The sequence below is a fragment of the Mesoplodon bidens genome, assembly GCF_964165515.1.
Source record: "Mesoplodon bidens genome assembly, chromosome: 9".
NCBI lineage: Eukaryota > Metazoa > Chordata > Mammalia > Artiodactyla > Ziphiidae > Mesoplodon > Mesoplodon bidens.
Genome location: NC_138166.1, coordinates 42,039,185 through 42,063,792, shown reverse-complemented (window position 1 = coordinate 42,063,792; position 24,608 = coordinate 42,039,185). Strand labels below are relative to the sequence as shown.

General features: G+C 35.9%; 1 protein-coding gene across 1 annotated transcript in view; it reads right to left on the bottom strand.

The window, feature by feature from the left end:
* The window catches only part of THSD7A (thrombospondin type 1 domain containing 7A), a 451,454-nt gene that overhangs the window by 77,242 nt on the left and 349,604 nt on the right, over positions 1-24,608 (bottom strand). The window contains exons 8-9 of the mRNA XM_081244020.1: positions 15,183-15,417; positions 10,320-10,435 (exon numbers count right to left, since the gene is read on the bottom strand). Coding sequence (XP_081100146.1) covers positions 10,320-10,435; positions 15,183-15,417 — 351 coding nt within the window. The remainder of the gene's footprint in view (positions 1-10,319; positions 10,436-15,182; positions 15,418-24,608) is intronic.

Genomic DNA, 24,608 nt, shown 5'->3' with positions numbered 1-24,608 from the left:
TTCCTTGTTTACTGCTATATCCTTTATATTTAAAATTGTGCCTGGTAAATCGCAGTTACTTGAAAAATCTGTGTAGAATGAAAAAAGTGAATGATTGCTTTAAAAAGTATGTATGATGTTTAATGACATAGTGAAGCATCTAAAAACAATCATCAGTAAATGTACCAGTAAATCCTCAATAATAATAATCAGAAATGTGTATTAGTAAGTTTTCCTTCATCATGACCTAAATACTTTCCACATATTGCAACATAATTGAACTTCTAAGAAAGAATGCTTTCAGTGCACCAAGTTAAAACATTTACCAGGTTCTGACCATATGCACTATGTAGTGCCTTTCCTACAGGAACTTATAATCACTGTAGACAACAAATAATTTAGCTGTAGCTGAACTACAGTTCACAAAGCATAGAGGACTTTACCATATGTTATTTCATTTTTCCCACAGAACAACTCAAAGATGTTATAACCAAGGCTTGTAGAGATTAAGTATCTGGAGAGATTAAGGTCACTTGGCTGCTTTGTGGCCAAGATAGGTGTCCAAACCAGATCTGCTGATTCAAAGTCCACTCACTCCATTATACCATGAAACTCACTACTCATTTTTATGTTCGAAAACTAAAACCTGTGTCTTACTATATATGAGTAAATCTAATCTGGTCTTCTACAACCTGCCTCTGTTCTCCTTTCCAACTTCACATCTTGACTTTCCTCAACACACTCCAAGCTCCAGTGGGTTGGATCCCACTTTCTTTCAAACAACACGTCTTTTTCGTGGTCACTAAGACTTTTCCTGATGCTTTTGATCACTTGGGATTCTTTAATGCATTCTCTCTTTCAAAAAGGCCTCTTCTACCTTTTTTTCAACAAGATTTCCCCTAATATTTGTTCCCTAATATTTTCCCTGTATCTTCCCTAGAGCTCTTCCTGTTTTACCACTAAATCTTGTTATTGAATCATGTAAGTCTTACATTATCTGATCTATGTAGAAGAGTTCTACATTTTAAATGAGATCAAAAGCTTTTTTGAAGTTCTTCTCTGCGGGGCCATCAATGTGCTAGTTAAGTACAGTAGTCAATAAATTAGAAATGCAATAAGTATTTATGCATATATTACAGATGAGTATTAATTTAATAAACACATGTACAGTATTCACAATCTATTTGTTCCCTCATCTATCTGCTAAAAATTTTTTTAAGTGCCTTATATAAGTTATCACAGTTTGTCACATAAAATTTTCTTTATTTTATAAATGGTCAGAGAAGAGTAAATCAGTCTCTTAGAACTGTAAAAATCATCAGCAGAGATAAAATTAAAAATCATGTTTTGTGATGAAATTTCACCCCTATTCAGTTACTCATTATCTTCCTTCCCCTTATTAATTTTTCTTCTAGCATTCATCATTGTCTGATTTTTGCCCTGGCTTATAGTACCACTGAATCTAGAACTCTTCAAACCTGATATTTTTAATGCCATGCACAGCTACCCAATGGAATGACTTGCCCAAGATCTTACTGTAAGTGAATTCACTGAGACCAGACCCTGGGGTCCCTCACCTGCACCATGGATTCCACTGATTCAAGACTTTGACCGCTGTGGCTGTCAGTGCTCACTGGCCATTTGGAGAGAGGATCACTGTGGGGGCCCAGATCCCTATATTAGCCCCTAGCAAGTAATTGATGTCCTTTGAGAGCATGAGGAGAAGAAAGCTAAGGAGCGATTGGTTCAAGATGGCAAAGTGGAAGGACGTGCTCTCACTCCCTCTTGCAAAAACACCAGAATCACAGCTAACTGTTGAACAATCATTGAAAGGAAGACACTGGAACTCACCAAAAAAGATATCCCGCATCCAAAGACAAAGGAGACGCCACAATGAGATAGTAGGAGGGGTGCATTCACAATAAAAGCAAATCCCATAACTGCTGGGTGGGTGACTCACAAACTGGAGAACACTTATACCACAGAAGTCCATGCACTGGAGTGAAGGTTCTGAGCCCCACGTCAGGCTTCCCAACCTGAGGGTCGGGCAACAGGAGGAGGAATTCCTAGAGAATCAGACTTTGAAGGCTAGCAGGATTTGATTGCAGGACTTCGACAGGACTGGGAGAAACAGAGACCCCACTTGTGGAGGGCACACACAAAGTAGTGTGTGCATGAGGACCCAGGAGAAGGAGCAGTGACCCCATAGGAGACTGAACCAGACCTACCTGCTACTGTTGGAGGGTCTCCTGCAGAGGTGGGGGGTGGCTATGTCTAACTATGAGGACAAGGACACTGGCAGCAGAAGTTCTGGGAAGTACCCTTTGGCGTGAGCCCTCCCAGAGTCCGCCATTAGCCCCAACAAAGAGCCTGGGTAGGCACCAGTGTTGGGTTGCCTCAGGGCAAACAACCAACAGGGAGGGATCCCAGCCCCACCCATCAGCAGACAAGTGGATTAAAGTTTTACTGAGCTCTGACCACCAGGGCAACAACCAGCTCTACCCACCACCCATCCCTCCCATCAGGAAACTTGCACAAGTCTCTTAGATAGCCTCATCCACCAGAGGGCAGATAGCAGAAGCAAGAAGAACTACAATCCTTCAGTCTGTGGAACAAAAACCACATTCACAGAAAGATACACAAGACGAAAAGGCAGAGGGCTATGTACCAGATGAAGGAACGAGATAAAACCCCAGAAAAATAACTAAATGAAGTGGAGATAGGCAACGTTCCAGAAAAATAATTCAGAATAATGAGAGTGAAGATGATACAGGACCTCGGAAAAAAAATGGAGGCAAAGATCGAGAAGATGCAAGAAATGTTTAACAAAGACCTAGAAGAATTAAAGAACAAACATCTAGAAGAATTAAAGAACAAACAAACAGAGATGAACAATACAGTAACTGAACTACACTAGAAGGAATCAATAGCAGAATAACTGAGGCAGAAGAACGGATAAGTGACCTGGAAGACAGAATGGTGGAACTCACTGCTGCGGAACAGAATAAAGAAAAAAGAATGAAAAGAAATGAAGACAGCCTAAGAGACCTCCGGAACAACACTAAACGTAACAACATCCACATTATAGGGGTCCCAGAAGGAGAAGAGAGAGAGAAAGGTCCCGAGAAAATATGTGAAGAGATTATACTCGAAAACTTCTCTAACATGGGAAAGGAAATAGCCACCCAAGTCCAGGAAGTTCAGAGAGTCCCATATAGGATAAACCCAAGGAGAAACATGCGGAGACACAAAGTAATCAAATTGGCAAAAATTAAAGACAAAGAAAAATTATCAAAAGCAGCAAGGAAAAAATGACAAATAACATAGAAGGGAACTCCCATAAGGTTAACAGTTCATTTCTCAGTAGAAACTCTAGACAAACCAGAAAGGAGTGGCATGACATATTTAAAGTGATGAAAGGAAAGAACCTACAACCAAGATTACTCTACCCAGCGATAATCTCATTCAGATTCGATGGAGAAATCAAAAGCTCTACAGACAAGCAAAAGCTAAGAGAAATCAGCACCACCAAACCAACTCTACAACAAATGCTAAAGGAACTTCTCTAAGTGGGAAACACAAGAGAAGAAAAGGACCTACAAAAACAAACCCAAAACAATTAAGAAAATGGTAATAGGAACGAACATACATATCGATAATTACCTTAAACGTGAAGGGATTAAATGCTCCGATCAAAAGACATAGGCTTGCTGAACAGATACAAAAACAAGACCCATATATATGCTGTCTACAAGAGAACCACTTCAGACCTAGGGACACATACTAAGTGAAAGTGAGGGGATGGAAAAAGATATTTCATGCAACTGGATATCAAGGGAAAGCTAGAGTAGCAATACTCATATCAGATAAAATAGACTTTAAATAAAGAATGTTACAAGAGACAAGGAAGGACACTACATAATGATCAAGGGATCAATCCAAGAAGAAGATATAACAATTATAAATATATATTCTCCCAACATAGAGCATCTCAATACATAAGCCTACTGCTAACAGCTATAAAAGAGGAAATTGACAGTAACACAATAATAGTGGGGGACTTGAACACCTCACTTGCACTAATGGACAGATCATCCAAACAGAAAGTTAACAAGAAAATACAAGCTTTAAGTGACACAAGAGACCAGATAGATTTAATTGATATTTATAGGACATTCCATCCAAAAACAGCAGATTACACTTTCTTCTCAAGTGCACATGGAACATTCTCCAGGATAGATCACATCTTGGGTCACAAATCAAGGCTCAGTAAATTTAAGAAAATTGAAATCATATCAAGCATCTTTTCCGACCACAATGCTATGAGATTAGAAATCAATTACAAGGAAAAAAAACATAAAAAACACTAACACATGGAGGCTAAACAATACGTTACTAAATAACCAAGAGATCACTGAAGAAATCAAAGAGGAAATAAAAAAATACCTACAGACAAATGACAATGAAAACATGATGATCCCAAACCTATAGGTGGCAGCAAAAGCAGTTCTAAGAGAGAATTTTATAGCAATACAAGCCTACCTCAAGAAATAAGAAATATGTCAAACAAACATTCTAACCTTTCACCTAAAGGAACTAGAGAAAGAAGAGCAAACAAAACCCAAAGTTAGTAGAAGGAAAGAAATCATAAAGATCAGAGTAGAAAAATTTGAAATAGAAACAAAGAAAACAATAGCAAACATCAATAAAACTAAACGATGGTTCTTGGAGAAGATAAACAAAATTGATAAACCATTAATCAGACTCACCAAGAAAAAGAGGGAGAGAACTCAAAACAATAAAATTAGGAATGAAAAAGGAGAAGTTACAACAGACACCGCAGAAGTATAAACATCCTAAGAGACTACTACAAGCAACTCTATGCCAATAAAATGGACAACCTGGAAGAAATGGACAAATTCTTAGAAAGGTATATCCTTCCAAGACTGAACCAGGAAGAAACAGAAAATATGAACGGAGCAATCACAAGTAATGAAATTTTAACTGTGATTAAAAATCTTCCAACAAACAAAAGTCCAGGACCAGATGGCTTCACAGGTGAATCCTATCAAACAGTTAGAGAAGAGCTAACACCTATCCTTCTCAAACTCTTCCAAAAAATTGCAGAGGAAGGAACACTCTCAAACTCATTCTATGAGGCCACCATCACCCAGATACCAAAACCAGACAAAGTTACTACAAAAAAACAAAATTACAGACCAATATCACTGATGAATATAGATGCAAAGATCCTCAATAGAATACTAGCAAACAGAATCCAGCAACACATTAAAAGGATCATAGACCATGATCAAGTGGGATTTATCCCAGGGGGGCAAGGATTCTTCAATATATGCAAATCAATCAATGTGATACACCATATTAACAAATTGAAGAATAAAAACCATGTGATCATCTCAGTAGATGCAGAAAAAGCTTTTGACAAAATTCAACAACGATTTATGATAAAAAAAAAAAAAAACTCTCCAGAAAGTGGGCATAGAGGGAACCTAGCTCAATGTAATAAAGGCCATATACAACAAACCCACAGCAAACATAATTCTCAATGGTGAAAAACTGAAAGCATTTCCTCTAAGATCAGGAAAATGACAAGGATGTCCACTCTCACCACTATCATTCAACATAGTTTTGGAAGTCCTAGCCACAGCAATCAGAGAAGAAAAAGAAATAAAAGGAATACAAATTGGAAAAGAGGTAAAACTGTCACTGTTTGCAGATGACATGATTGGGAATCCAATCATTGGGAATCCTAAAGATGCCACCAAAAAAGTACTAGAGCTAACCAATGAATTTGGTAAAGTTTCAGGATACAAAATTAATGCACACTGGGGCTTCCCTGGTGGCGCAGTGGTTGAGAGTCCGCCTGCCGATGCGGGGGACATGGGTTCGTGCCCCAGTCCGGGAAGATCCCACATGCCGCGGAGCGGCTGGGCCCGTGAGCCATGGCCGCTGAGCCTGTGCGTCCGGAGCCTGTGCTCCGCAAGGGGAGAGGCCACAACAGTGAGAGGCCCATGTAACAAACAAACAAACAAAAAAATTAATGCACAGAAATTTCTTGCATTCCTATACACTAATGGTGGAAAATGTGAAAGAGAAATTAAGGAAACACTCCCATTTACCATTGCAACAAAAAGAATAAAACACCTAGGAATAAACTTACCTAGGGAGACAAAAGACCTGTATGCAGAAAACTATAAGACACTGATGAAAGAAATTAAAGATGATACAGATGGAGAGATATAGTATATTCTTGGATTGGAAGATTCAGTATTGTGAAAATAAGTATACTACCCAAAGCAATCTACAGATTCAATGCAATCCCTATCAAATTACGAGTGGCATTTTTTACAGAACTAGAACAAAAAATCTTAAAATCTGTATGGAGACACAAAAGACCCCGAATAGCCAAGCAGTCTTGAGGGAAAAAATACTACAAAGCTACAGTAATCAAGAGAGTATGGTACTGGCACAAAAGACAGAGATATAGATCAGTGGAACACAATAGAAAGTCCGGAGACAAACCCCCGCACCTGTGGTCAACTAATCTATGACAAAAGAGGCAAGGCAAGGATATACAATGGAGAAAAGACAGCCTCTTTAATAAGTGGTGCTGGGAAAACTGGACAGCTACATGTAAAAGAATGAAATTAGAACGCTACCTAACACCACACAGAAAAATAAACTCAAAATGATTAGAGGCCTAAATGTAAGACTGGACACTATAAAACTCTTAGAGGAAAATATAGGAAGAACACTCTGACATAAATCACAGCAAGACTTTTTTTTGATCCACCTCCTAGAGTAATGGAAATAAATAACAAAAATAAACAAATAGGACCTACTGAAACTTAAAAGCTTTTGCAAAGCAAAGGAAACTACATACAAGACGAAAAGACAACCCTCAGAATGGGAGAAAATATTTGTAAACGAATTAACAGATAAAGGATTAATCTCCAAAATATATAAACAGCTCATGCAGCTCATTATTAAAAAACAAACAACCCAATCCAAAAATGGGCAGAAGACCTAAATAGACATTTTTCCAAAGAAGATGTACAGATGGCCACGAAGGTCATGAAAAGCTGCTCAATATCACTAATATTAGAGAAATGCAAATCAAAACTACAAGGAGTTATCACCTCACACCAATTAGAATGGGCATCATCAGAAAATCTACAAATAACAAATGCTGGAGAGGGTGTGGAGAAAAGGGAACCCTCTTGCACTGTTGGTGGGAATATAAATTGGTACAGCCACTATGGAGAACAGTATGGAGGTTCCTTAAAACACTAAAAATAGAATTACCATATGACTCAGCAATCCCACTACTGGGCATATACCCAGGGAAAACCATAATTCAAAAAGACACATGCATCCCAATGTTCATTGCAGCACTATTTACAATAGCCAGGTCATGGAAGCAACCTAAATGTCCGTCGACAGACGAATGGATAAAGAAGTGGTGGTACAGATATATAATGGAATATTACTTGGCCATAAAAAGGAACGAAATTGGGTCATTTGTAGAGACGTGGATGAATCTAGAGACTGTCATACAGAGTGAAGTAAGTCAGAAAGAGAAAAACAAATATCATATATTAACGCATATATGTGGAACCTAGAAAAATGGTACAAATGAACCAGTTTGCAGGGCAGAAACTGAGACACAGATGTAGAGAACAAATGCATGGACACCAAGTGGGGAAAGCGGTGGTGGTGGTGGTGGTGGTGGTGGTGGGATGAATTGGGAGATTGGGCTTGACATATATACACTAATATTTATAAAATGCATAACTAATAAGAACCTGTTGTATAAAAAAATAAATAAAACAAAATAAAAAAAAACATGTTATTTAATTTTCAATGATAGTTTTTTTTAATGAGTAAGTTACATCTATTTTTCTTCCCTTTCCAGACATATATAATACATAATAAGCTAACAAATTCTTAGACTACTAAATTGGTTCTTAATTCCTGGACATATTTCAATATCTCAAATTAGTTTCAAATTAGTTTGGGATATTCCAATATTCCAAAATATCTCATTTCTAATGAAATGAGACAATTTTACCTGATTTCTCATTTTGAGAAGCATCTATCCTAGAATCCATTTAATGAAACCTTTTCTAGTTTATTATTTTATTTTATTTTCTTGAAATGCTTTAGACCAAAAGAACTCTTATTTCGAAATATTTTACTCAAAATAAGGAAATGCCCAATATAAAGAAAAGGCAAATTTTTTTCTACTTTCAAAAATTTTACTTACAAATGTTAAATTTGTGTGAGATTATTAATTATGTCATTATAAATGTAACTGCCTATGTTTTGGAATTATTAGTAAATGGGCTATCTCATACCAATAGAAAACATCAAGTATAAAACATCCAGCATAAAATTTTCAAGCACATAAATTCCATGTAGTAAATAAGCTTTTTCATTGTAGCAATGAATAGCCAACAATTGTCACAGAAATACTAACCTATGAGAAATACTAACCTACAATCCTACTGCTGATTATGACCAAACTAAAGGATATCATATGTTATTTAGTTTTTAAGAAAGTAAGGGGATAAAAGAAGAAAATCTGGGGCTTCCCTGGTGGTGCAGTGGTTGAGAGTTCACCTGCTGATGCAGGGGACACGGGTTCGTGCCCCGGTCCGGGAAGATCCCACGTGCCGCGGAGCGGCTGGGCCCGTGAACCATGGCTGCTGAGCCTGCGCGTCTGGAGCCTGTGCTCCACAACTGGAGGGGACACAACAGTGAGAGGCCCGCGTACCGCAAAAAAAAAAAAAAAAAAGAAAATCTAGATTAAAATGTCAATGACATTGCTTTATCAATAAGATTAATGGCATTAACATTTTTAAAGAGTTAATGCTAACTCTTTTTTTGTCCCAAAAGCTTTTAAAATGCCTTAAAAGACTTTTCAAATCAACATTTTCTATCTTACGCACTATGTGGTTTAATTTATTTGCTATTTCAAGGGTATTTAAAACAGAAAAAGCATGAAAAGGAACTCATGTTTCAACTAGATAAAATAATCACACTGTAAAAACTATCCATTATTAAGATTATAATCTTACTTAGTATCTTCAGGATTTAAAAAAAATTCTGGTGATTTAAAACAGTGGTTAAACTAGAAGTTGAGTCTTTTTAAAAAAATTTTATTTATTTATGTTTTGGCTGCGTTGGGTCTTCGTTGCTGCGCACGGGCTTTCTCTAGTTGCGGTGAGTGGGGGCTGCTCTTTGTTGCCGTGCACAGGCTTCTCATTGTGGTGGCTTCTCTTGTGGAGCACGGGCTCTAGGCCCACGGGCTTCAGTGGTTGTGGCACTCGGGCTCAGTAGTTGTGGCTCACAGGCTCTAGAGCACAGGCTCAGTAGTTTTGGCGCATGGGCTTAGTTGCTCCGCGGCATGTGGGATCTTCCTGGACCAGGGATCAAACCCGTGTCCCCTGCATTGGCAGGCGGATTCTTAACCAGTGCGCCACCAGGGAAGTCCTAGAAGTTGATTCTTAAATTGAATCTCTCTAGTGAGAGTCAAGAAGCATAAGTAAAAGCATAAAAGGAACTGAAGAAAAACTGTCTCTATTTGTCGGGAGAGTAAAATAAAAAATAGGAGACAGTGTCATTTGTGACACTGACAGACAATGTGATCACTTACTACATAAGTCACCTGGAGAATGCTCACATCTTTTGCAGCAGCAATGAGAAAGGACCCTATCCTGGAGGGTAAAGAATTAACAAAGTATCTGCCATGATATTAAAGGGTCTTTGTCTGTGAGTAATGAAAGCAAAAACCAAACTGGGAACAAATCCTTGACTTGTAAATGCCTCGTGTCATGTTAAGTGTTGGCAGAGGTACAATTTGATCATTTTTCTCTTTCCTTTATTCCCATCCTTTGGGTCATATAATTGAAACTGTACTGAATCTAGTCCCATGGCTATTTCTTGCCACTAAGTAGGTTGAGAGCCATGAGTACTGAGAAGATCACTCTATATTCTTTTTGAAATACATAAGGCCACTATACATTCTTCTAGAATCAATGTTAAAGGAAAGATTATTAATACAGTTTAGAATCCTTTCACCTTGATCTATAGTATAAAGTTATTTAAGTCAGTTTTGGCATAAAACTCATTTGTTTTGTACTCTAAAAGCTGTATTATTTTCTAGAAGGGAGCCAAAATTTTATGGCATTCATGCCAAACCAGGATTACACAGCCAGCCCCATGTAAGAATAAAAACATTGCTCAACCAAAGGAACTTGGAGGTCCCAGTGAGAGGGTTCCTAGGTGAACCTCCTTAAAAACTCTGCAGATAATACCTTCTTTACATGAGGAAGGGCATGATGTCCAGTCACTGTATGGCGTCACGATACAGTCCTTCCTACAAGGAAGCAGACAGGGCTTCACTGTTTCAGGTCGAAGGCTTTCAGGACACCTGGGAAAAGCAAAGGAAAACTACTAGACCGCTACAGTAATCCAGAAAACCAGGTAATTTAGTATCTTTAGAATTCTTATTGCTGAAATTGCTAAACAGGCATCAATCTGTATTATTTAACTTAACCTCTAGGATCCTTTCTGCTTTTGACAAGGGCTATAAAACCAAAATAATTATTCCAAACTGAACCTCAATAAAGCTTCTCAAGGCAGGAAGTTTAAATTTAATTATAGTAATTGTGCTATGTAGAAGAAAATATAATAATTGTATTTTATCCATTTATAACAATCTCTCCATTAATAAACCTGTATTTTCCAACATGCTTTATAAGAAATTTATGGAAGTTCAAATTACCAATTTAAGGACCCAAGGCTACATCTTTGTATAACTAAATAGGCTTATTGCCAATTATAATCTTCCAGGTTATTCTGCACTTTATTTTTACAAAATATGTTTAGCACAAAATAAATTTATAATGGAGTATATTCCATACATAGTATATGCTCAAAAACCAATATTGTATTTACAGCTATGTATTTCATAACAAATAAGTAATAAAGTAATAAAAGTGTATAGTTCATTAAGATAAACAATTTTTGCTTTATTCCTGGTTTCATGCACTGTCTCTACTCTTATCTTTTCTTCCATTTTATTCCTAGTTTTAAATATTTTTATAAATTACAATATTTTTAGAACAAAAAGAGTGAATATAAATAAGACAAAAATAGCCAATAAGTAATTTAAAGAAAAATAAAACACTGTGTTCTTGACATAAATTATAGTAAAATTAATTATTATTTTAAAAAAATACACCAAAAATATATTATTAGGAAAACAAGAGAAAAATAATGACAAAACACTGAAATGTCTTACACTATATAAGGTTTTCACTTCCTAAAAGATAATTTTAGGAAGCTGATATATGAGTTTTAAATATACTGTTTTGTTTATTGTATACTTATTACATGGTTTTCAAATTTTCCAATTCTTCTCTGCATCTTCACAATCTGATTCTACTATCATAAGTGGTCAAATGTTGGTCATGAACACTAGAAGAAGATGTATATTATGACAACAAAATATAATAACATAATTCATGTAACTAGAAGTACTTAATGTTCTGATTCCTAAGAAATTCTCTTTTGAGGTCATATCAATCTCTGACAAGTAAGCTAAGAGGCAGTGAAGAAATAAACCAAACAATCAGTATAACTTTTGCTGGAATAATTTGGCAAATTAGTGAAAAATGGGATTTAAAAATACTCTCCATAGAAGAAGCCAAATTTTTTGTTAAGTCAAGATAAACTCTTTCGACAAGTAAGTTAATCAGGTTTTCAGAACTGAACTATGAGTGAAAAAATCAACATCATTCATTTCCTTCTCATAATTTCTTTATAGTGCTTTGCTGACACTTCATTTTTGATATATCTATAATTTTTTAATCTACATATCCTATCTCATCCATAAGTATTATGTTCTATTCAGCTATATGATACATGCCTTTCTCTCTCATTCTGTAACACTAGGGTTTATTTGAAAGTGGATTTAAAAAAATATATTGGGTTCAACATTTCAAAAAGAAATTATCTCCCTGGTTTATGTTGAGTATAGGCTTGGATTTTCCTAATTGCTATGCCTACTCAAGGTCACAGATGGCAAAGAAATTTAGATGAGAATCATAGAAGGTAATGTTTTGTTACAACTGAGATTATAAATCACTAGAATTATAACTTAATCTACATGCTTAACCAGGAAATATTATATGGCAAAACCCATATATAATCCTGTTAATTCTTTTGAAACTATGGAACTATTGATTAGTAATTATTATTGGAAGCACTCCTCCTCAATGAGGCAGTTTTATAACTTTAACAGTGGGAGAGCATTACTCAATTACATGCTCTTCAAATTTTAGCCCTCAATAAATCAACGGAATTTACGTTATCATTGACAACCTCCAAAATTCTGTTTTATATGGTTTAGAAATTTCCTTAGCAAGATACTTGCTTAACTGTGGAGAACAAAATTACTAAAAACAAAGCCATTAAATGAACGCACAAAGATAAATTATACAGCCTAGATTACATCCAGTAAAATGAATTCAGACTTCCTTTGGTGAGGCAATTGGTTCAGTCAACATGCTTCTTTTCTCCTTTGTACTGTTTGTATTTAGTGTCTGTGGTTTAAATCAAGGAATTGATTTTCCCCCAAATCTTATTCAAGGTCAAATTAAACAGATGTGATAGGAGTTGAAGTTTGTTACTCGGAGGATAGATAAGATCAATAACATTGATTTTACCATTGCACAGTAATCTGCTTTATTAAGAGGAGTTTAAAACAAGGTTTCTATTTGCATTTTTGTTTCAAATGCCTAGTACTGAAAAGCAGTCATTGAATTTAACCTAGTATTTAGGCTTAAGGGTGGTAACATTTTCTTCTGAATTCACAGTATTTACTTAATTTTTTAGAGCTTTAAGGGCAAAGTAAACCCATTTGATTTAACAAATCTATACTTGTATCCAGGTCATTGAATAAAGGCTGCAAGGGTAAAGCACATTTTTAATGGATTATTGTGGTGGTCTGACATGGGGCTTCAGGACACCCTTTCTACTGAATGATTTAATAACATTAATTCACCAGGCTTTTCCACACATAGGCTTGTGCATATGTACATCCACTGCTCAGAAATATGTTTTGTAGTTTGCATAAATGAGGAAAATATCAACAGCAACATCTAAAAAGTGATTAACTGCAAAATAGGAACAGAGTGAGCTTACCCATAGAAGCTCAGCACAATAACCCTCCAATCTGTACCATGACAAGTTGGTCAGGTTATAACCCTCTACAGTGAATATTTCTACCTCTCTGCTTGTCCCAGAAAGACCCACAATTCTCCAGCACTTGGGACTTCCGCTTCTGCTGTTATTGCCCTTGAATTTTAATACACTGCACATTAATATCCTTTGTTAGATTCATTACAACTTTAGCATTATTTCTATTAAAATACTGGTTTGGGGCTACCTATTAAGCATGTGGAATTGTTTCTCAGTGTATTCAAGTCTTTTTGTCATGTATTTTCTAATATATTTCTTAATTTCAAAGTACATAAACAAATAAAGTATGGGACAAAATACTGCTGATGTCCAGAACCCTGGCCATTAGTAAAAAACAACTCATAATGGGATTCTTATTTATCCCCTGGAGTTTGTCATATGTCAGTTACATTATTATCCTTTCCCTGAAACACTAAGAACTATCTCAAATTTTTAAAATACAATTTCTAAGGTTTATTGAGTGCTTACATTACTACATTTTTTTTCATTAAATCCCTTCAAAAATTTTTGAAAACTGAAGCCAGAATCTGTTAAGTAGTATGCTTAAGAACACACATGATACCTAAGCACTTAGCCAAGTATTTGGAAATTATGAGGCCATTTTTATACCAATGCAAACTGATGGGTTTTACCTTCCATGTTTCACATGGCTAAGATGATTTGAATTTTAAAAGATTTTTGCTGTCTAAATCTCAAAAGGTAAAGAGTTATTTTTTCCTCTTGGCATATATATATATATATATATATATATATATATACACATATATATATATATATATATATACACACACACATACATACATATATATATATTTTTAAATAAATTTATTTGTTTATTTTTGGCTGTGTTGGGTCTTCCTTGCTGCACGTGGGCTTTCTCTAGTTGCGGAGAGTGGGGACTACTCTTCCCTGGGGTGCGCGGGCTTCTCACTGTGGTGGCTTCTCTTGTTGCAGAGCATGGGCTCTAGGCATGCGGGCTTCAGTAGCTGCAGCATGCAGGCTCAGTAGTTTTGGCTCGCAGGCTCTAGAGCGCAGGCTCAGTAGTTGTGGTGCACAGGCTTAGTTGCTCCGCGGCATGTGGGATCTTCTTGGACCAGGGCTTGAACCCGTGTCCCCGGCAGTAGCAGGCGGATTCTTAACCACTGTGCCACCAGGGAAGTCCTTGGCATATATTTTTATAACTGATTAACTTTGTCTAAGAAATAATTAGCCCAGTTATGCTATGACATGATTCTGTTTATATTTCTCACAAGGCACATACAATATGCCAACTCTCTAGTTCTTTGCCCTCCCCTCTAGCAAATCGTTTGCCTTGTTGTTACGCTACTGGTAACTACAGTAAGAAACTGATGTTTTTTCTGCTTATTATAACACTCATCCTATCCTAAGGCTCTCTCTTGGGAATAAATGGCTTATTCATTTAACTATTAAAAGATATAATAAGTTTGGCCTCAGTATTTTTGATATAGTACTTTCTAGGGGAAATGAAAGGCAGAGCATAGAAGGCTACTGCCCAATTAAACTAGATCGGCAGCCTCCATAGCCTACGGGTATAAAGGAGGTCATGGATGACCTCCACTGCTAGAACTTCATATACTGTCATTATTGATCAGCCAGGCCAAAAGCAAGCAGTTCTTTCATTGCTTCACTAGCTCAATAAAAGCAGAAACTGCTACTGTAACACTGAAAGTAGATACCACATAGAAAGATTTCTAGAGAATTTATGGATCCCAGGTACAAGGCTCTCAAGCTGTTACAACTTTATCAGTGGCTGCATTCAAAACAAAGAAGTCTTACTCTTGAGGCCAGGTATGATAAGACTCAAATGCTTCATTTCATGAAGCAAGTAAAGCCTAAGCCAATCCCTGCATGGTTGGCCACAGGATTTACTGTTGTCATTCTAAAGCCCTTACTTTTTGGGTCCCACTTGGCCAACATTGACCCGCACACAGATGACTTTTCTTGTCTGCATGCCAACAGAGCAAGAGGTCTCCCCGTTCCAAGTTGTAGTTGTGTTGAAGGATGAAACTGAGGTGTCCTCGATGCACTGGCCCCAGGGACCAGTTTGCCAGTGGTACACAGTACAGGGATGCTCGTTACAGCTGCGCACCTCTTGCAAAGCACTGCTATTTGGACACTGAACTCCACCTATAAAAATGGACAACATTAGCAGATTAGATATGGTGCCAACAGGAACCTTACCATTCTCTGTTCCTTGTAATTAACAATAACAATGATACCTGCCACTTATTAGCACATGTGACCAACACACTGCTAGGAAGGCAAATTGCATAGTAATCTTATCTCATTTGGCATGGTCTGGCTTAAAATTTAAACTATGTGGTATATATGATACTTGGTTTGGGGTACTCAGGAGGACCTCAAAGAGAGAGTTCATTATTCACTAGAGAAGATGAAAATGAGGAACAAATAAAGCCCATGTAATTGCTAACCAGGGGAAACATGGGCATTGAGACTCTGTGGATGGAGAAAACCCAGTGTGTTTTCAAATGTTATCCCTCAAAATGAAAGCCTTAATTACAGGTTTCAAAGTGCTGCTTATTTCAATGAATTAGGATTTAGGGTGATTAGAAACAGGGGTTTTAAAATCAACTGATGCTTTCTGACCTTCCATAGCATTATTGGAAAAGCCATGTAGTAATGATAATATTCTTCAAATCTAAGATGTGATTGACTGTGGGATAGACCGTCATTTTATGTGTGCCAAAGAAAGAGAAATGGCTGCAAATTAAACTACAATACTTTTTATCAACTCTAATTTTTACTGTATGCTTATTGAAGTTGCTTTGTATGACTTATTGACATAATTTTTAAAAATATAACCTTTTTACATACTTTAAGAGGGAAGGTATTCCTAAAACTTCTTTACATTCAGATTCCAAATATTTCAAGTAGCTTTTAGACTCACAGTCATCAAAGTTTGTGTTCTCCTACACTATCATCTCTGTGGCATCGAACGTGTTCACGATGCAGGGTTTCTTCAAGAGTGTTCCCCTGTTGTCTCCAGCATTTTCTTCCAGGAAACTGGTACCTATTTCTAAGTTTTGATGCTGTTGCATTTTTAATCGTACCAGAAGATGTCTATGAATGAGAGGTTTAAGCAAGCAACTGAGGAATGGTTTATTTTCCTTCCTCAAATGGCCCTTAGCTGTTTTTTGTTTCTTTGTTTTTGGCAGAAATATCATGAGGTTGCTATTGCTCCCAGGAATAACAATGAAATTCACATGTACTAGCAATGAAAACTGTGTTATAACTGCTGCTTGGCCACAGTGATTTTAAAATGCATCCATTGTGGATAAATAAGATGTGGTACATATATACAATGGAATATTACTCAGCCATAAAAAAGGACAAAATAATGCCATTTGCGGCAACATGGATGGACCTAAAGATTATCATACATGTGAAGTAAGTCAGACATACAAAGACAAATGTCATATGATATTGCTTACATGTGGAATCTAAAAAAAAGCGTACAAATGAACTTATTTACAAAACAGAAATAGAGTTACAGATGTAGAAAATAAACTTACGGTTAGCAGGGGGTAAGGGGGGGAGGGATAAATTGGAAGATTTGGATTGACATATACACACTACTATATATAAAATACATAATAAGAACCTGTTGTATAGCACAGGGAACTCTACTCAATACTCTTTAATGGCCTATATGGGAAAAGAATATATAAAAAGTTAAGAATGGATATATGTATATGTATAACTGATTCACTTTGCTGTACACTTGAAACCCAACACTGTAAATCAACTATACTCCAATAAAAATTTTAAAAAACACATCCATTGTAAGATGTAGTAATTATAGAGATGATGAAGTGTAAAACAGATGTGTCCTTTAATCAATAGAATATGGTGTGGAGTTGTCAATATGGAACTTTTTTATGTGCTAGCCCCATTATAAGTACTTTGTAGATGGGACCTCATTTAATATCCACAGCTGGTGTACAAGTTAAAAATTATAAAGTGGATGAGCCCATACAGATTAAATGATGTGGCCACAGTAACAGGAATTTAGGAAGTTTCTTACCACTATGCTATTTATAATGTCAACTATGAAAATAAAAAGCTTTGTATTGTTAAAAGCAGAGTATTGGAGGAATTTATTGCTTACTATATTAACAATTTGATCTAGTCAAACTTATGTAGTCTCTGGATTTCATCTTAAGAACAGAAAATAACTGGCTGTTCATGTGGAATGGCAGAAACCTTGGGTGTTCATCACACATATTTGTAATAGTAAATGGAGGAAATATTGAACATAATAAAAGGTGGGTTTTAGATATTAGGAAAGCAAGTCTAAAGAAGTTAAAAAAAATAAGAAAAAGTGATTCAATAGCTAGTGACCCTAATATGGAAGATGGCCTCTAAAGCTTGAGATTTGGGTAAAAGTAATAAACAAAACCACACCCTGAGCTGATCTTTAGGTATCATTTCATTTGTGAGTAAGGACATCCCGCTATTCAGCATATAAATCAGTAGGCAGCTTATGTGAGAATTTAACTGCAATTTATAATCACTTATGCAGTGTTGAACATGGGATCAACATCTGAATAACCTGCATTAAACAGCATTTCATTGCTGAAGGTGAAAACATCTGTCACAGTTCATAACGTATCTTCCATCACTGGAAGCAATAAGTTTAGGATTTGAATAGGAACAACTCCTAAACCTGCTAATTGGATTGGGGAGAAATAAATGAGCACTCTTATTACCCATTTCCCTGAGTCTCTAGATTTGTCCAGCCTTATTTCTCAGGAAAACACATGCTAATTGTAGACATTTTACATAACCATTTTAACCATACCTTCATATTAATGGTGAAATTAGCCTTCTTCAACAAAATAATGTGTCTTTACTTACCCCATTTTCACTTTGAGTATACGTATGCTATTTAAATTGTGATTTTAAAACTCTGAATTGTTTTTGACATTGGAATTCACTGCTTGGCTTTGAAAAAAATAAGAACTTCTATAACATCAGCATAACGTGTCCAGGAGCTACAAGATAACTGTTAAGTTTACAGACATAAAGACTATTTATTTTCTTGCCCCAATCCTCATTAAAGCCACATCAGCAGTTTTGGGCTGATGTCAAGATACTTGCACAGATAAGCCCCAATGTGGTCTTAATTATAATAACAATGTGGCAATTTGGAAAGCATGGCTTGGAGTAATCAGTCATTGCAACATGGTCATGTTGTTTGGGGAATACTTTTATGGTTGAAAAGTTGATAGATATAATACTGAATTTACTTATTATTTATGGGAGGATCTAATTCCAGACATCTGGGAATATTCCCATTTCTGTAGTACTGGGGAGATTATAAAATGTCATCTGTGACAAAATTAGTGATAAGCGTATTTTTAAAAAAAAATCCTCTTAAACATAAAAACATTCATACTAATGTGACTATTTAGATTTTCTATCATTCCACCAAAAGGAAAGACTTTATAATACTTTGATGAAATCCTGCTACATAAATAAACTTTCATGTTCATATAAAAATACCAACTATTATGTGAAACTTCTCTCTTAGGAATGAAAAAGTGACTTTTCCTCCCCACATCAAGCCCATAAAAAGCTTGATTAGGAAACATTTAACAGAACTATGGTGTTACTGGGTCTGGCATTGAAGTCCTTACAATTTAGATGGCCAACTAAAAAGAAAAAGAACCTTTCCAAACCTTAATTAGAAACCTATGCACTGACTGCAATATGCAATGGTTACCTGCGCTTCAAGTGATATCTAGAGGGGTTAGAAATAATTCTTGCTACTCTCAAGCATCTTATAATGCAGTGGAGAAAAGTAATAGGGGGATAAGTTGAGCAAAAAAATGAGTATAAAAAATGAGTATAATTCTAGGTAGAATATAATAATTATGTTAGAAGAGGTATTTAGTAAAATTGGGATTCAAAAGTATAAGATTACATTAGTTTGGGGGGGTACTAAAAATGACTCAGGTTATTGAGATAAGGCATTGATATGAGTTTTGAAGGAGTAGTAGTTTAATAAGCAGAGTTCTGGGAAGGGAGAGAAGGAAGGGAGGATTTTATTTAAGCAGAAGAAAAAGTAAATAAAAGCAAAGGTACTCAGGCAGGCATGACCCTAGGAATTAGTATCATTGATACAGTCAATTGGAGTAGAGAGTCCACACAGGGAAGTAACTGGCAATAAGGAAGCGGACTGGGCTCAGGCTAAGGAGAGGCAATTACAGTGTACTATGAATTACAGTTTTAAGATACTTGTAACTTTGCCTGCTACTGCAGCCCTAATCACTTTGATAGCAGACCACTGTGGATGAAAAGAACATTGGCAATGGCATGATTTCAGGGAATTTAATTGGAAGAGCGTTAGCCATAGAGAACCTCAAGAGACTCCGCTGCAGCCCCTACCCCTTTCACTTTTTTCCTCTTGTAGTAAAAGGTAGAAGACGTCCCAGTGTGGAGTCTGCATAAATCCTGCCTGGTGGTCCTGTAGGAACAGACTGAAGCAGAACTGCTTTTTCAAAGTCAGTAGTAGGAAGATGAGGAAGTGGCAGTATTTGCTTAGAAGTCAGAGTTATGTGTGTATATACACGTAAAATAGATCCTGGGTTCTTCAAATTCCTCTAGGAAATATAAATATTCCCTGATTCTTAGAATTAAAATCATTTAACTATAAAAACTAAGCAAGATAAAATAGAAACATTCCTCTCCCCAATGTTTTATACTGCAAAATATAATTTTTGAAGATACTAATTATTTGAGAAAAAACTTGGCCTGATTTTATTCAATTGTCTCCATTCTCTGCATGTACAAAGCAAGTATAAAGACACATTAACATTTTGCTGAAGTTATAATATCAGTTCATTTTGAACTTTACAAAAATAAATATTCTCTCATTTCTTGCTTTGTAAGGATAATTGAATCTATAATGAAAACTAACAGAAGTTATTGCTATACTCAGTGGAAAACGTTTTGAAAACAATTTTTCCTTTTTAAACCAAGTGTGTTAAGAATCTGTAACACAAGTTAAAAAAATGGAGAAGGCCATAAACCTAACATCAGTTTAAAATTTTTCATTAAAATTCAACTTACTACTATTTATATTAAAAACATGCCAGACTTAAATGTTAAAAGATGGCATCCTTTTAGAACTCCTGAAGTAATTCTGAAGTAGCTCTTGGAATCCATCCTTTAGTTTTACAAAATACAAGGAAGATTTTTACCTCCAAGTATAAAACAAATCAAAAAGCAAATTACTAATCTTATTTAACTAAAAGTCAATGCTTTGGAAGTAAGATATAAACACACACACACAATTTTATTTTTTAAGTTGAAAAGAAATATTTTTACTTTCTCCAGTATATTATCTATCTCCAGTTGCTATCATTTGTGATTTTGTTTCCAAATGACAATATTTCAACAAGAGGCATTTTATGACATTTTTGTGTACTGCCGATACACAAAATAATAGGTTACATAATGTTACTCAAGATGCTATGAAAAGCAATTATATTCAAATTGTTTTCATTCTATTATTTTTTGTTTAACTTTGAACCAACCTCAATATTATAGGAAAATTATAAGTATTATCAATAGTTTCTTCCCTTGGATCACTTGGAAGAAGTTATTGAAATGATACCCTATTATCCTAAAAACTTCAATGTGTATTTCCTGCAGTCAAGGGCATTTTCCTACACATAAGCACATTCAAGATCAGGAAATTAACACTGATACATTATTTCCATCTAATCCTCAGACCCATTCAAGCTTGCCAACTATCCCAAAATATTTATAGCAAAAGGAACTAGTTCACAATCAAGTGTTACATTTAGATGTTATGACTTGTTAGTCTCCTTCATTCTTCCTCAGTCTCTCCTTAATTTTCATAATTTAGACACTTCTGAAGTTTAAGGGCCAGTTATTTTGTACAATGGCTTTCAGCTAGGGTTTGTCAGATCTTTCCTCATGATTAGATTCTACAATATGTATCTGTGACAGGGATGTTACAGATGTGATGCCATGTTCTCACTGCACCACACCAGGAACACACACTTTGCATGTGCCCCATTACTGATGATGTAAACTTTGATCACTGGATTAAGGTGGTGTCTGTCAAACTTCTTCATCAGGAGGATACTTAAGATTGTAAATATAACGCTCTTCATCAGACTTTCAATTAATACATTTATTTATGTCAAGTATGGATCCATGGTTTCCTCTCTTATTTAAAGAGTTATAACCAGCTGTTATCGTTATTTTGGCATTCACACTGCTCCTGTTTGTGGCCAGTGGGAGACCCTTCAAGCTAGCTTCTGTGACCTATTGACATATTCTCCTCTTCCTTTCTGGCACAAGATCCTCCAGGCACATCTTGTACTTTTCCTATCGCAGCCTCAGAATCAGCTATTTCTCCAAAAAGCCCTGGTTCCTCTCATTGGAGAATGGCATTAGACACCAAGATCTGAGTGCTGAATGCACTTATTGCTATTATGGTCCTGCTGCTCTCATGTCATTTCAGTGGACAGAGCTAATACGTGTATACATCCATAATATGAATATATATCATACTTATGTTTGTATTTTATTTCTATGTCTAGATTTATAAATTGGACACCATGAATTCACACTGATAACCTCAAGTTCCAATATAATACAATAGGGTTTATTCTAGTTTTCTTTCTTAGCATATTTATAACTCCCTTCTCTAGCAATAAGAAACCCAACTCCTATTATGTTTAATGCATGTACCTATTTGGTCACTCCCCCACCCCGGATTATTCTGATCTCTCACTGCCATCTTCATTGCTGTACCCATAGGATATCTTCAACACTCTGCCCATACTCTGACACCCTGCATTCGGCCACCCCACATTACTGAAACTCTCCTCATCCCTGCTTGACTCCAACACCCCACACTGGGCTGGCTGCTTCAATGCTGGGATTCTCTCTTCACCCTGCTTGTGCTCTGGCATCCTGTGTTGGGTCGCTGCTTTTACCCTCTTATATAATCCATGCCCCCCACCCCGACCCCTTTAGACTTCTCAGTGTCTCTGACACATCATGCCAGACCATCCTTTTCCTACTGGGGATGCTCATCTCACTCAGCCTGGGCTCTGACAACCCACGCTGGACCACTGCAGACCCCCCACCTGCTGGCACAGATGCTCAACTGCTTGGTTCCACTTAATGATTTTGCAGATAAAATTGTTCAGGAAGAGAGATACAGAGCCTAGAAAGGAAGGGAAGGAAAGCAAAAAGAAAGTATAACATGAGGAAAAGGAAGTGCTATTCTACTATTCTATCATTCTTTTAATAGGAACGAAGAAATAATAAGTCATAACATTTTAACAATGGAGAGCTTATCTACTGCACTGGGGCCATATGGAATAATCCTCTATCTCACTCACACACACACACACACACACACACATATATGGAAATAGATATACATATAGACATAGAGGTAGACACACACATGCATACAGACATACAAAAAAAAGACAGGTAAACCAGGGGTAAGACCAGTAGCCAGCACTCCTCTCTTTCTAGCACACAGTAGGACTATATTTCCCCTGCCCTGCTTAAAATTAGGTTCAACTTCAAGTCATGATTATATGATTTGCTTTGATAATGAAATGTCAGTGGAAATGACACAAATCACTTCTGGATGAAAGAATTTAATTGCTGATGCTTTTAAATCAGCAGATAGCCTCCCCAGCTATCTTCTTCCTCTGGCATGAGGATTGTGAGGTAGGCCTTCATATGCAGGTGCAATGCTGAGACATTTCATGTAGGATAGACTGCCTTGGAGAGTCACCTGTCACTGCAGCAAAATTCCCAAGAGGGAAAAATAGTTTTTTTTTTTAAGTTATTGAACTTATGGGCTGTTACTGCAGTACAACTTAATGTTTTCTTATTAATACAAAGAGGTTATATTACTGAGATAAATAAAAGTACAAATGTATAGGATGCAGCATTTATTTTGTAAATCCAGATAAACACATTTGTCCTGTAAGTTATTTCACCAGAAAGTTGTATAATTTCATGTCTTATGTTTACTCAATATATAATTTTATTACGGTGATCTTTTCCCTTAAGGTTATCACAGTAATTTTCTGATCCACAGATAATTAAGAACATTTATGACATATACAAAATACTAATTCTTGGGAAATAATAGAAATACCTGCTTTTGTGTAGAATTATAAAGGGTTAGCTAATTGGTAGGGAAACATATTTTAAAACTTCCTGCAAATGCAGTTCCTAAATCATTTAAAAAATAGCTCAGAATTAGAAAAGGCTTAGTTTGAAGAAAAGAAAATGTGTTTCAGTGTCCAGCAAATAATAGGTATTATATCATTTTTGAAAGATAAATTCTTCATTAAATATGTCACATAATTATACCAGTTTTTGTAGCTGTTATTAACAAAGACAAATAGCAGCAGATTCCTCATTGCCAGAGTTTCCTCTACAGTTTCCATTTAAAATTATGTTTTGAATTCATGCCTTTATGATTAACTATATACACATCTGTAATTTTCCAGCATGGGTTGCTTATGATGCAGCTATTAGCCTTCATTAAAAATTATCAAAGTCTCACACTTTCAAACTAAGTGAATGATACATACCAAACAACAATCATAAATTTTTGCCTTTAAAGCATTCCATGACCTTTCAGTGTGAAGCATCATGTCTATAGAAATAATGATGTGGTGAGTTCTGCAAAGCATGGCAAAATCTCAGCCATGTGACTCATAGGGCGAAAAGTCACTTATTACTAGTCACACAGCAAGTGTCTGCAGAGTATAATGGATTTATAGGAAGCAGGGTGACCACAGATCTAATTTTAATGAAGCCCAAGACATAATCTGAGCTGATAGAGTGTGAAGTCTGAATATAATCTATACAAGGTTAGAGTTATTGTTTGACAACATAAGGAATATAATTTTGTCTCTAAAAGGTTCTATTTTTCTATTAGGTTCTATAGATACATTTTTCTCTTGGTAGCAAATAATTAAAATTATATTGAGGTGACAAGAAAAAAGTTTTTGGACACTTTAAAGAAAATTCTAAATTTTCTCATAGGTTGACTATTTTAAATATGTTAAATTTTCTCCTATGTCTTAAGTCCAAGGTAGTTATATTTTTGCATAGAATCACATATACAGATAGCAAGTTTGATTAAGTAAGAATACTAGCAGATTTCTATCACTAAAATGCTTCATAAACAGAAAAATGAAATAGGCAATATGAAAACTCCTCCAAAATTGATTACTTGGAGGTATACATAAAGAAACATGTGCTTACTACAAATA